Source organism: Chaetodon auriga, chromosome 2 (genome assembly GCF_051107435.1).
Source record: "Chaetodon auriga isolate fChaAug3 chromosome 2, fChaAug3.hap1, whole genome shotgun sequence".
Lineage (NCBI taxonomy): Eukaryota > Metazoa > Chordata > Actinopteri > Chaetodontiformes > Chaetodontidae > Chaetodon > Chaetodon auriga.
The window spans coordinates 22,250,059-22,263,839 of NC_135075.1; the positions used below are offsets into that span (position 1 = coordinate 22,250,059).

Here is a 13,781-nt window from a genome sequence, read left to right on the forward strand (position 1 = left end):
TGCTTGAGCCTGTGTGAATTTCCTGTACACAGCACATAATGTCTTGACATTGATCTAGTTTGACTGTGAAACGATGTGGCCATTTCTCATTTTCACAATGTATGGATGGGTGTTCTGCTGGATTCAGAGCATCAAACAGTCTGTGTCGTCCCAGACAGCACGGGCCCCATTATAACAGATCGTCTTTTTATCTCCGCGAGCTTGTAGGCATTTGTTTTAGGCAACAGGCTATCTGTTCCAGAAGATGCATGGTACCTACTGGTTAATGATCTATCTAAATGTCCCTTCACCGGCATCCCTTCAGAGCAGTTGCTCATTGTCCCTGCATGCTAAGAGGAAGAAAAAGGGTTTCCACTGGTCCACGGTAACACAGTCCAAAGCTGACGGGCCGCAGGAGACACATCCCGACAATCAAAACTCAGCTAATGACTGACCAATTTCATCTCCTCATCCTCTGCCATCTACTTTTGTGTCACAGAAATTCATGCCTGAATTTTATCACCAGTATTAATTTTTTCTCAACACATATGACAATTACAAAAAGACCACTCGTAATGGATGCCAACTAGCTCGTTACTAATTTAGATGATATTGTGAAGTGGGAGAGCAGGAATAAACATCTTTTGGAAAGAATCACATTTATTTTGATCAGTCATCCATTATAGAGAAGGAAACAAATAAGCTGATCTTCTACTAGCTACTGTGAATTCATGCAGTACAGGAGAATAAAGGCATTCAGAGTAAATATAATATCATGCTTCTGCACTGCAGCTGTGCAGGCTCACCTTCCAGGAGAGCTGTCTGCAATGTTTACATTGCCTGAACCCCCCCTTGTTGTCTTTGATTTAATAAATTCATTTATGCATAATTGCACTGACACAGATATTATGATTAGGTCAGCGGTTTTTATTTTTTGTTTGATGTTTGCATGTGAACGTGTTTACCGCGTGCTGTACGTTAATCCCTGTCCACGTTCTTCTTTACTTATGAACTTGCTGATCAAAAAGAGCCTCGATTGCTGTTGAGGCTTTTGTAAATGGAGTCGTTCATTATCTTTCTCATATTCCCCACCGTGCATAATTCATTCATAACTGCCTCTAATATGTTTTTATCATCACTGAAAATCACATTTGATGTTGCTGCAAGTCTGAGACAATGGTGGAGGTTTCAGAGGGAAGGGTGCAGCCCCGAGACGGGATGATGGAGTCAGGGGGTGGGTGTCTGAGCTAAGTGAGACTTGTCTAATCACAAATGTAGGCAGTAATTAAAATAACTAAGCTGAAATTAAAGCCTCATTGATTCATCTGTGCATACAGCCTTTGTTTTCCTCTCGTTTCATTAGTTAACGTGATTCATCTCAATTCTTTTCCCTTTTTTAATCCAGACTTAATTTTCCGAGGCATTTCTCTCTCTTTGAAGGTGGTTGCCTCTGGTTTTAAGTAGCGATGGAATCACAAAGTCTTGGTTTCACTCAGCTTGGATGAGTATTGATATACAGATTGGTCTCCATTAGGTTTTTTGAATCATATTTCTGGGCAAGGCAATCAGGATCGTGAAAAATCAATGCTCATGCATTTGAAATGTAAAACTTGATAATATATTATCTTCCCCTGCTGCGCCTTTGTCCTGAGAGGTGAAATTAAAGTTGCAATGGAAGTAGTTAGAAACTTTCCCATGGAAAGTACTTGCAAATCCCTCATGGAAAAGTGCAGTTTAATGTGCAGCACTACACCATACGTACACATTTAGTGCAATTATTTTCTTTAGTCCGCTTGTTTTCTTTAGAAGTGCATGTCCTGAATCTGGGTTTGTATGTCATTATTCTTAGTAAGATGAGGAAGAATTCCATTTTTTGTATTCAAGCTCTTTAAAGTCTGCCTGACAACTCTTAATCCACGTCTGCTGTGCAGCAGGAGATTTAAAGCCACAGATTTCAGAACACTTGCAGTAATGACAGTTTATAAAATCCCTTAAATAGGAACCCGTCCTTCTCCTGGCTTTTATCTCGCCCTGCTGTTCAGGCTGATCTGACAAATTTATATTCAACCTTTCTGTCATGCCAAAACATGAGGGTACAACATGTGCCAACGCTGAAGAATATCAAGGTAAACTCGTTTCTGTGACCATTAGTGTGGGATTACAATCAACTTCCTCTCTTTCTCTGTCTCGTTCTGTCCCTTTCTCCATCAGTCCTCGTCTTGCTGATCCTGACCCTGAAACGTCACAGGAAGGGCCAGAGGATGGCGGAGGATGAGGAGGACATGAGGGATAACGTCATCAAGTACAATGACGAGGGCGGGGGGGAGCAGGACACTCAAGCGTACGACATGAGTGCCCTGAGGAACCTCTACGACTTCCCGGAGGCCAAGAGCTGCGACTCTGGCCCGGACATCCGCTCGCTGCCGCAGTGGATACAGGCTAACCGGGTGGGCGGTGGCGCGGAGGGGCCGGCAGCCGCGGCGGCAGACTTCTCCCTCTTCAAAGGCTACATCCGAAAGAAGGTGGAGCAGGCTGACGCTGACCTGTCGGTGCCGCCGTATGACTCCTTCCAGACGTACGCCTTTGAGGGCACCAGCTCGCCAGCGCTCTCACTCAGCTCCATCCACACGCTGTCCACCACCTCAGAGCAGGATTTCTCCTACCTCAGCGACTGGGGACCACGTTTCAGGCAACTGGCGGGCTACTACGCTCCGGGAAACCCTGAGGAGGAAGGGTCCTAGCACAGCTTCTCCTCTGCAGAGAGACGTTTAAACTCCCTCTTCTTCCTCCTCCTTCTTCTCTGCCTCCTCTTCTCGCCCCGTGGCACTCTACTGAGATCATCAGAGCCAGCACTGTGTACTGCTTAAAGACAGAGCACCACCTCTTTGAAAGAAAAATCATAGTGTCGATCTTTGAACTCAAGTTTTTTACACTCTTTGGTCTTTGTAAGAGTTTTCGGACGTCAGCATGGGGCTCTGGGGATTTGAGAAAGAGTGTAGAAAGAGATATCCAGTCACTAAAATGGCCATTTTTTCTGAGGGGAGGATTTTCTCTCTCTCAAATCATAAATGAAAACCTTTATTTTAAGCTATGAGACTGTTTTCAGAGTATCAGCATTACATAGGTAGGGTTTGACCATGCCAAGGTATTTATTTAAGGAGGAAATATTTATGTATTTATTGGTTTTTATGTATTTATTTATTTATTTACACCATGATCCCTATGGCAACTGCAACAGTGAACTCTGCTGAAGTGCGAAAGCGAAAGTAAGGGAGGAGGAGGGGGACATTACAAAAGGAACGAGTGACAATGTGGAAGAGAGACGAAAGAAAGGAGGACTGCAGCGGCAGAGGACTCTACAGAGGACTGACACAGAGGTGACATCTGGGTCATATAAAAAGTACATTCTGGAAAATATTTGTATTTATTTTCTATGACCGCTTTTGTAAAATAACCAACTTTAAGAAGGAAAGGTGAAAAGCAGAGGCAAATAGAAAGAAAGAGGGAACAGACGAAGTGAAAGAACTGCAGAACAAAAGAGCTGCCGGGTCGGTCCGAACAGTTGAGACTGACATACTTTTGCTGTATTTTAGTGATTTATAAAAGAGGTTTTGGAGGTCACAAGCTGAGGACAACTGTGTGTTAACAATTTCTTTTCTTATCCTCTCCACAGCCAATTGTAAGGCAATAAGGCACAAACCACAACAGTGATTTAAGACGAAACAAAATGACAGTTTTGTGGAATTGGCTGGCGGCCAGCTTCGTCCCACAGGGAGACAATTTTCATTCCAGATTTGTGTGTGAATGTGTACAATATGTTCAATTCATTTTATATCCTGAGACATTTGATTTTGCCTTTGATATTTTATTTCCTTTCAGGGGAGGGAGAGGGCGGGGGGGCAGGGGGGGGGGGCTAGTGACTACAGGACGGTTTTGTCTAATTAAGAGGGACAGGGTCAAGGGTCAAGACACGTGATGAATGGACTGGTCACATCCACCTGATATCCACAACCTATTCAATGTTGACCTTAACTTGCAAATGTATGGAAAATTAAAAAAAAAAAAAAAAAGATGAAAACAAATAAATATTTAATTTTTTTGGTAAAAATCTACATCTGGCTGTGTGCAATAAACTAAATGACTCAGTAAGTGAGATCACAGCGATAAAGTAAATAGAGCATCCTGCTACTAATTATTGTTTGCCACTTGTTTGCTGAAGATGTTTCATGAATTATGAATAATTGTGGAGCTAGCTTGTGTTTACACCAGGGGTGCGTTCAGAGAATAGTCCTAGATGGAAACAAACAGACCATATGACAGGCCGCAGCCAAACATAGACTCTCCTCTCAGCGTGGCTCCCTCCTGGCTGCCTTCTGCCAAACTACTGTAATTGTCATAGTCGCCAGAGGATGCTGAGGCGCAAGAAGTTGGTTTCATCTCTATGATGTGCTGCTAAAATGGCCAGTCAGACAGTGGCAGAGATTCACTTTCAGTTGCTTTCATAACTGTGTTTCAAAGAAATTGTCAGCTTTTTTTTTGCAGTCATTAGTAGGTCCACTGTATCCACTGATTGCTGAGAGATGACATTGGACTGTGTTTCAAACATAAATTATCCATCGCTCTGCAACAAAGAGAAGCTTTCTCCAGACTTCCAGCGTTCTGTAATGGAGCAGAAGTGGCAGCAACTTAGAAAAAGAGAAAAGTATCTGCGACTGTCACACTCCTTTTTGTCTACGCAAGTGTAGAAGCTCTGCCTCAGTACACAAATTCAGGTTTTGCTCATTTTACAACAGTGTTGACGGCACAGTGTGATAACAGATTGGCATTTTGTGGTTTTACTCATAATTATTGATCATCTGAATGACCAACTTAAGTGCGTAATTCACCAAGGACATGGATAAATAGTCTGGATAAAAGGTGTGAAGTAATTAAGTTGGGTTTAATTTCAAACTTAGATTGATTTCACACTTTGAATCACATTTTACACCACTGGCTTTATCAATATGCAGCATGCTCTATTATACTGTATTGACCTATACTGCTGCAGTGTACATATTTATTTGTGTATCTTTTGCCGGGGAGCGATTTGGCCATCTATTATTAATCATAGCCTTTAGCCCAACAGCATTTGTTAACTGACAAGCAAATGTCATGGTCTGGATGGATATACGCAAATGTAGGTCAGCACGAGCTGCACAGTAACACATGGGACGGTGAATACATGTGCGCCTCTAAAGAAACTCTGTGCAGCAGCCATTTGGATAGCCATCGGTCATGTGACTAATGCTGTGAAAGCTAGACGAAGGCGGCTTCCCTGGTCACTTCTATCCTCTTTTCCCTGCAAACGAGCCGCTCATTCATCTTCAATCATTGTCAGAGAAAATGTCATTCCTCAGTGATGGCCTGCACATGTGAATGTAAGAATGCGTTCCATAAATCAGATCATTTCCCCCCAACTCCAAGGGCAATATGAGGCCCGTCATTAGTTATGCAGATAGATGTTTGGTGATTGACAGTTCTCTACGGGGACAGCTGCACATAATATATCCTCCTCTCTTCTCTCAGTTCTTGGCTGCGTAATGACAATTGATTAAACATTGGAAGTAGATATGAATGTGCACTGCAGAAAATATCAATCACATATCGCCTAATAGCTGAATAGCATTAGTTATTTACTTTTCAGACACACTCAAAACAAAGCTTTCACCTTCACCGGGCTAACAACAAATCCATTTAGTGACAATACACTGCATAAGCAAACAGGACTGGAGCGCAACAAATGCAAATGCAGCCCTCTGACAGGCGGAGTTAATAAACTGACTATTACACAGTAGTTAGATGGCACTGACTCTCCAGAAACTGCATTCAGGTAGAGAATTAAAGGAGCATGTGTTTTATGTTCAAAATGACAGCTTTACCATGTCCAGACGAGCAATTCAAAGCTTGGATAATGACGATGACTTTCTTGCAGTTGTTGTTTTGTGGTAGAACATTACTCAGGCCTGTTAAGATGATTCATTTTATTTTATCAAATGAAACACAATAAGGACTTGAAGTGCTTGAAAATCAGATGAAACAACCTTGTGAGATAAAACAACAACAAAAAAAAAACAAAGTAAGACAAGATGAGGGTAGAAAAAAAAATGAATAAAGGGCATCAAATAAGAACATGCATCCATTTTCAAAACCACTTAGCTTGTTCAGAGCTGCAGTCCAGCATTGGGCTGCACTCTGGACAGGTAACGCATGCAGACAGGCTCACAGGAAATTTAGAATTACCTCTTCACCTGACCTGCACGGCTGGACTGAAGGAGCAAACCCACGCAGGAACATAGACGACATGCAAACTCCACGGAGGAAAGTGCTTTTCGCTTCGAGGCACCGGTGCCCCCATCAAATAAAAAAACACCTACAAAAGTAGGTTTTAAGCCATTAAAATGATATTGATTGTGTTACTGCTCCTCAGGCAGGTTGTTCCAAATAACAGAGGCCCTGGAAAAAGCCTGGTTAGCCCTCCTTTTAATTCTAAATGTTGAATCAGCCAGAGGGGCCCTGCTGGAAGATGAGGCTGTGCACTGGCTCATAGAGGGATCAAATGTGTGCAGCATAGCCAGGAGCCACCACTTTAAAGGTGATCAGGCAACTTTAGAGCGACCGTTTTGTTTTTTGCAGGCTGGTGACACTGAGGATGCTTTTCATTTTTATAAAGTTTGTCTAAACAAGGAAAATGTCTTCAAACTCCATCACGCAAACACTGCGAGTACTGCTCATCCCACAGGGAATCAACAGCTTCATGCAGGTTTCATCTGCTTGCTATTTTCTTCTTTTGGATTCTTGGTCTGTGGCGATGAGTCCCTCTGGCTATCACAACTCCCCCACACAAAGCTGCACTCTTCAGTCACTTTCAGTACAAAAAACGTCTCAAAAATGGCAGCGCGCCAAGGTAAGCAACAGCCAGGTGAAGTAAGCTGTGCATAGAGAGTCAAAGAAACCCAGATATTTTCCTGGAGTGTGGACTCCAGTGGAGGATACCTGTTTCTTCTGGACATGTAAGTCTGGTACCTGTGTAGCAACTGTTGCTAACTTTCCAAGCAAAACTCAAAAAGATGATACGGTCTTTACAAGCTTGCTGCTTTTTCCTCCTCGCGGTCACAAATCTTGAAAAAGTTGGATTCTGATTTATGACAAATGCATGTTCCCTTCTATGATAAAGTGATAAAGCACCACACTTTGACTGACAAGTGTGCCTGAAGACCTACATCTACAACCATCACATGCTATGTAACAGCACCACATTGATGAATAATATGAGGACTTTGTGCACAGATGTCCAACCTTCCTGTTTCGTAACTGTCCTTGATGTCCGGTTCAAGTGAGCTCCTCGCTGCTGTCAACAGACCCGTCACTGGACACGTATTATCTACAGCACTTAGAGCAAGGCCGCTGTCGATGAAAATTGCTTTGCAAGTCAGTGAGGTGGACTGATGCGAGTATGTGTGTATAGTACATTTAGCCTCTTTGAATAGTTGATATTTAGGGAGCCGTAGCAAGTTTCATTTCTACGTGTCGCTGAGATGAAAGGCGATTACACAGGTTTACGATCACACAAAGCCTCTAGCCTCCCTAGGTGACTAAAAGTTTATTTGTTGTTGCTGTTTAATCAAAAATTGAGGAAGGAGAGTGTGAGGGAGGCGCACTCACTCCACTCCTCTTCACCTCATCTGACTTTTGCTTATGTTAAAGGTATGTAGCTTAAATTTTTGATGCACTTTTGTTCATTTCTTTGTTTTCTCGGTTGGACGTGGCCTCTTATTACAAGGTGCTTATGAAGCGTTCTACCATCTGAATGAAACGTTGTAGAGTAATTGCGCGGTTAAAACATAAATGCCAAATTGCATGTTGTCAGCTGCTTGAGTTGTTTGTTTTGTCTGACTCTTGCTGATGTCTAGGTGGATTTGGCCATGGAGTATTTAAAGCTGCTATTTCCTTCATCGAGGTTTTTGTCTGTTGCCTCAGGGAACCTCTCTCTATCATTCTGCCTTTCTTTATTCAAACAGTCACACAGCGAAGTGGGAAACCAGAGCTCTGTACCAAGTTTCTGGATGGCTGGTCTTATTGTTGGTGCTCCGAGCCTCACTGATCCGTTGGGCCAGCAACCTAATCAAAGGATTTTAAAATCTATCCCTAACAAAGCTTTGAGAAAAAATAAAATAAAATAAAATGATGGTATTTGAATGAAACACTTCACTTTAGGTGTTACAGGGGTCATATCTGTGGCTCTCCAGCTTTTAGACCATCACATAAACAACAAAACATTCCTCCCTGAAATCATTTTAATAACCGAAGACGAACATCGTACTAAAAGCTCGACCTTCTCTTTGGTTTGTACCAGTGAAACGAAAATGTGTGGAGCAGATTTAGAGGTCAGCCGTGACTCCTCTGAGCTACATGGCAGAGTAGGAGACAACTGACTTGACGCTGTCTCTGTGTTGCTACATTTGAGTCTGCGACAGCATCTCTGTCACTTTAAATAAAGGTGAGCATCTCACTGAGGCCCCACTACGCCGTACAGCGTGTAGAACATTAGTGCTGTGAGGTCTCTTGACATACGTGCGGCTCGTGCGGGTACTGCGGAGTGCATTATTTCACAGCTTCAGCTGCGCCAGGGAAAAGATGGTTTTTAATGATTTTTACATATTGCTAACATGCAAAAAATATGAGGCAGAGAACGACTGCAGTGTCGCTCCCAGTGCTCCTCCTGGCAGTATGATGAGGAAACAAACTATTATAAAAATGGACAGCATTTATGAACACTACTCTTACCTTTAAGCCACAGTTTCTGCTATTTGTATTATTTTTGCTTTCCTATTAATGGGGACCATGAATAAAAGATAAGGGTAGCCTCAAGGAAGAGGAAATGTTTTGTGTTATATTTGGTTACAAGCCACTTTCCATGTGCAGCACCTACACAGGTAGACACAAACAACCTGCATAATTGAAAAAAATAAATAATTTAAAAATATGTGTTAAGTGTTGTGTATCATTGTTTATGTATGGTGGTATAAAAGCAATAATATATTATTAGCTTGCAGGGAATTAAATGGGAGGATTTTCTTCCTTTTTTCAGATTCCACACAGTGATGAGGCGCTAACAAGAATGTATTATATTACATGCTGAATATCATTGACTTTGAGGGTAGATCTTAAAATGGATGTACTGGTCACAGAATAATAAATCCTCCCTATTAATATTGAAATTTTAGCATGCAACAAACCCGTCATCTCCCTTCATACCTTTTTCTGTCTTATTTCTGGCAAGCCACTGAAATCCTTCGCTTTGTGAGGAGAAAACCCGCCAATCTAACAGCCGAGTTTACACAGTTGAGAGGTGGCTTGATCCACTCTCATATCTCTTTGTAGATGCCCTTGAGACCCCATTTCTGTGGCCTTGTGCTCTCTAAAGCTGTTAGAACTAGGAGATGATGTCTCCCTCCCTAAAAACATCAACCCTCATCGCATCTACAGTGAATGTTTTCACAAAAAAATCTCTCGTCACTTAACAGAAGACCCCTTGAGGCATTGGCCTTTAAAAAAAATAAAATGAAATAAAAAGCCACATTAAAAAAAGTTGAGGACAATCATGTTTGATGCCATCATAAGCCCCCACAACAAAAGGCTACTTCTGTTTGCCCTTCAAGCCCCGTGCACCAGGAACGAGTCTGCAGACTCTGATCCAGTGCCTGGAACACAGGGTGCATACTAATCTTATTTAATCCAGCCATTTAACCAGCAACTCGCACAGGCTTATCCAAGAAGACGTATAGGCCCATACCTAGATGTCAAAAGTTGTCTTACTGAACATGCAGCACTTCATCAGCGATGTTCACATTTAAGATTTATGGATGAATTAATGGGTGTCCAGGAAACTGATATCTCTACTGGGAGAGATTTCAAGCAGAGGCCTCTTTTCCCTCAGGGAGGCAGACTGAGTCTCTCATGCCTCATGCCAGACTGTAGTAGCCTCTATGTAATAGTAGGAAGACACCGACAGAGCATATATCACCTCATGCAGAGGTGTTCTCCCTCTATCCTCCACAATTTCTAACCCTGGTCGGATCAATCGTCCTCTAAAATGGAGAACGTAACTCAGCTCGGGGTTGACAAAGCACCAAACTTGACAAGGGCAAGGGCAGAGCTGTCTTATTGTGTTTCTTAAAATTTGTCTTCGATGCCTGTGCCTGTTGTGAAGCCGCTCTTTAAATCATCTTGTTTTTGACTCAATTTCTGAGGCTTGATTTATACGCAAGTGCCTAAAATTATGTTCTAAATTATGTACAAAATGGGTTTTTTTTTAACGCTCTCTCTCCCTCTTGATTGACTATTCAAATATTTATAGTGGCCCTACAGACATGAGCCACCAAACAACAATAGCCAATCACTTGAGCAGACATTCAGTATACAATAACAATGCTAGATAAACTCCAGTAAAAGGTAAATGAACAGTGATAAACAGGCTTGTACTGCCAGACTGATATGCTCGCCAGCACTTTGTTTTCGCACTTGTGCTAAAATTGGCCATAAAACAGCATTTGGCACAACAGATGCTGTGGAGATAAAGGAAAAGTAATGTACAGGGAATGCGACTCACTTTTGTGTCTCACATGAATGAGCACTGTGTTGTCAAAAATTTGCTGCAGCTTTGTAAATAGAAATTTCATCAATGCTGTTGTAATCCATTGCTATTCATGAGCAGGGGATGTTATAAGGTCATCTCAATAAAAAGGGATTGAGCCGCTGAAGAGGCTACTTCAACAATGGGCTGCGGTCGGCCTTAGCCTCGCTCTTTGATTAGAAATCACATGTGCCTGCATTAATAAGACAAACCCCAATTGCAGGTATGGTCTTTCCAGTGGCTGAACAATGAACAAAATCTTCTTAATTAGAAAAGGAAGAGATCCCTTTTAATGAAATAAATAGTAATGTGCTAAAGGCGGCTCAGCGGCCGGAACTGTCGCCTCACGGCTGAGCAGCGGGGGCATTTCTGTGTGGAATTTACATTTTCTCCGCGGTCAGTGTGGGTTTCATCACACTGTCCAAAGACATGCAGGTTTGGTAAATTGGAAACTCTGCTGGCTGTGGGCGTGAGAGCGAGTGTGAAAGTGGTTGTCTGTCTACTCTTAATGTGTTGGCACTGTGATTTGCTGGTGACCTGTCTACACTGCACAGTACAAGGTTTAGAGGAATTGTAGCTTCAGAGTACAGAAATTTATGGCTGGGGTCATGAGTCCATGTCCCCCAAACACGTAGCCCCCAACCCGTCAGAATAAAGTCTCTGAAAGGTTTAAAGGCTTCACATTTTGGGAAACATACTTACTGTATTTGCTTTCTTGCTAAGAGTTAGATGAGATCAACATCACTCTGTCTGTATAGTAAATATGAAGCCACAGCCGGTAAGTGTAACTGACTGGAAAAACGCTGAAATAGCTAATCTGGCTTTGTCCAAAGACAAAATTCACCTTCCATCACCTCTAAAGCTCAAAAATTAATAATGTTTATCTCATTTGTTTAACCCATACAAAGACAAAAAGTCTGAAAAAGACTAGTTATGGATTTATGGTGGCTTACGTGACATTTCAGGGGCCGGTGCATCAACTTCTGGAGCCTTCTGACAGTAGCTCCATATTTACCTACAGAGAGTGTTATTAATAGCAATCTTCTCATCTATCGCTCAGCCAAAAAGCAGGTAAGTCAATCTCCCAAGATGTCAAACTTTTGGTTGAAATTGTCTGGATGTGTCACATTTTATTTGTTCAGCTAATTGTTCAATTATGCCGTCTCAACACCTTCTCCATGCTGCTGGGTCTATAATTCTCAAGGGGAATACTGAATATCTAATTTACTTCATTAAATCTCAACTTTTTTTTATTAAAAACTGGAATCAGCCAATAAAATCACCATCTTGTGCAACGTAAACTGTCATCAAAATGCTAAAATTAGCCGAAAATACAGAGCGCATGACGTCAGTGTCACCCAAATAAAGAAAACCCTGCACACTTCAGGAAAAAATGAAAACACCGTAGACATTATTTACTTTGAAGGCCTTGAAAATCAGCTACAACTCTACACATGATGAGAGCCCTACATGAACGCACTGTTTTCCTGCAAAGTTTGAACCATTTTGGTCAATTTAAATCAGTTTTCTGTATTTGTCTCTTTATGCTCCTCTCACTGTTTGAGGTGGGCGGGACACAGTTGGAATAAGATGAAGTCACATACTTCAGTGGACCAATCGGGATTCAGCAACATGTCAATGAAAGGGTGATGACATCTTAATTTGAGTTTTTGAGCGTCAAACTCTTAATCATTTGTTGAACTTTGATTCTTGCTTAAGCTGTCATGAATATTTACTTGGAAACATAAATATTTAAGAGCAAGTTTTCGAGGAAATGTGCCCGACAGTGTGTGGAAATAACGCGTATGTTGCTGCTTTAATTGCTGCGGTATTCAGTGAAGAATTTTTCTTTGTTCAGACCTCCTTTCTACTCACCTCTGACATTTCAGCAATGAAGAGAGGAAGCAGACATGAAGACTTAGCCTTCATACATTATTAACTGCATGGCAGTGGAGAGGAGAGAAACTGCAGCAATCTCTAGATATCAATCCTCTGAGACGCTTTCATGTCTTTTCTCATTGAGCACATTTGGAGTGGCTTGAAGTCTGATGTGTTTATGTGGCGTATGATCTATGAGCCAAGTCCATCAAATGTCCAAAGAACACATCAGCAAACAGCATCCAGTACAAAACGTCTGTTTTTGGCTTCTACCTTCCATAAACAAACAAAAAAAAGTGATTATCCAAAAATGCATGTGCTCAAATCCCAAAAACGCAGTTTACATCAAAACCAATTTAGCTGAATTTACAAAGGAACACTTATTCACGTCCTGTTTCCCCCACCCCTGTCAGAGGCCTGTCAACATTTGGGAGATCCCAGATGTCTCAGAACCGAAAGCGATCCCACGCCCCAGAATGGTGCCCAGAACAGAGATATAAGAAATTACAGAATAATTGGATGAGATTCTTTGTCGAAGGCTGCCGAGCATTACCATGATAATACAAATGTAATTAGTAATAACACCTAGAAAGTGGAGGCTGTCACCAGGGTTAGCGACATTCTAATTTCCTTTTTTTTAAACACCAGCGATTAACCAATTTGTGGTGTTGCAAGGCTCGCTGCAGCTTTGAATGAGTCTTTATAGCTTTGTCGAAAGAAATAATGTGAAGCGCCTATCTGGGTATTTTTGTACGTGCTGGAATTATGGGTTTATTGAAGCTGTATAATTGCATTTTATTGTTTCTTTCTTTCACCTCTCCCTTCCTCCTGTGGCTCATACCCCTTCCGCCCTCCGAGGAAAGTCCTTTTTATTTCTATTTTACTTTTGTACAGTAAATTTGATCTCCTTTCATTATGCAAATCAATTTAATTTCAGCTAAAACCTGGAGAGAGCAAGTGAGGGAGACTTGGCGAGAGACGAAGATGAATTAGAAAAAGATGAAAAGGAAATACAACAAAATGCATTTGGAATGAAGCATTAGATTCTCCCTGGATCTAATTTCAATAGATTAAACCTCCCGTTTTTTCTCCCCCCCCTCGTTCGGCCTTTTTATCCATGAAGCATTCCAAGTTGATTTAGGCTGACACCTGTTTTGCCCTAAAACAACTGCACTCCTTGCCCGGTGTCGGAGGGTGAGAGACAGATGGAGCTTCAGGAAGAACTGTCTCAGTGATTACCCTCTCTGTCTCG

General features: G+C 41.8%; 1 protein-coding gene across 1 annotated transcript in view; it reads left to right on the top strand.

Moving 5' to 3' along the window:
* The window catches only part of cdh22 (cadherin 22), a 154,792-nt gene extending 150,717 nt beyond the window's left edge, over positions 1-4,075 (top strand). Inside the window, exon 14 of the mRNA XM_076740980.1 lies at positions 2,191-4,075. Within this exon, the coding sequence (XP_076597095.1) occupies positions 2,191-2,720 (530 nt within the window). The 3' untranslated portion in view covers positions 2,721-4,075. The remainder of the gene's footprint in view (positions 1-2,190) is intronic.
* The last annotated feature ends 9,706 nt before the right edge of the window (positions 4,076-13,781 follow it).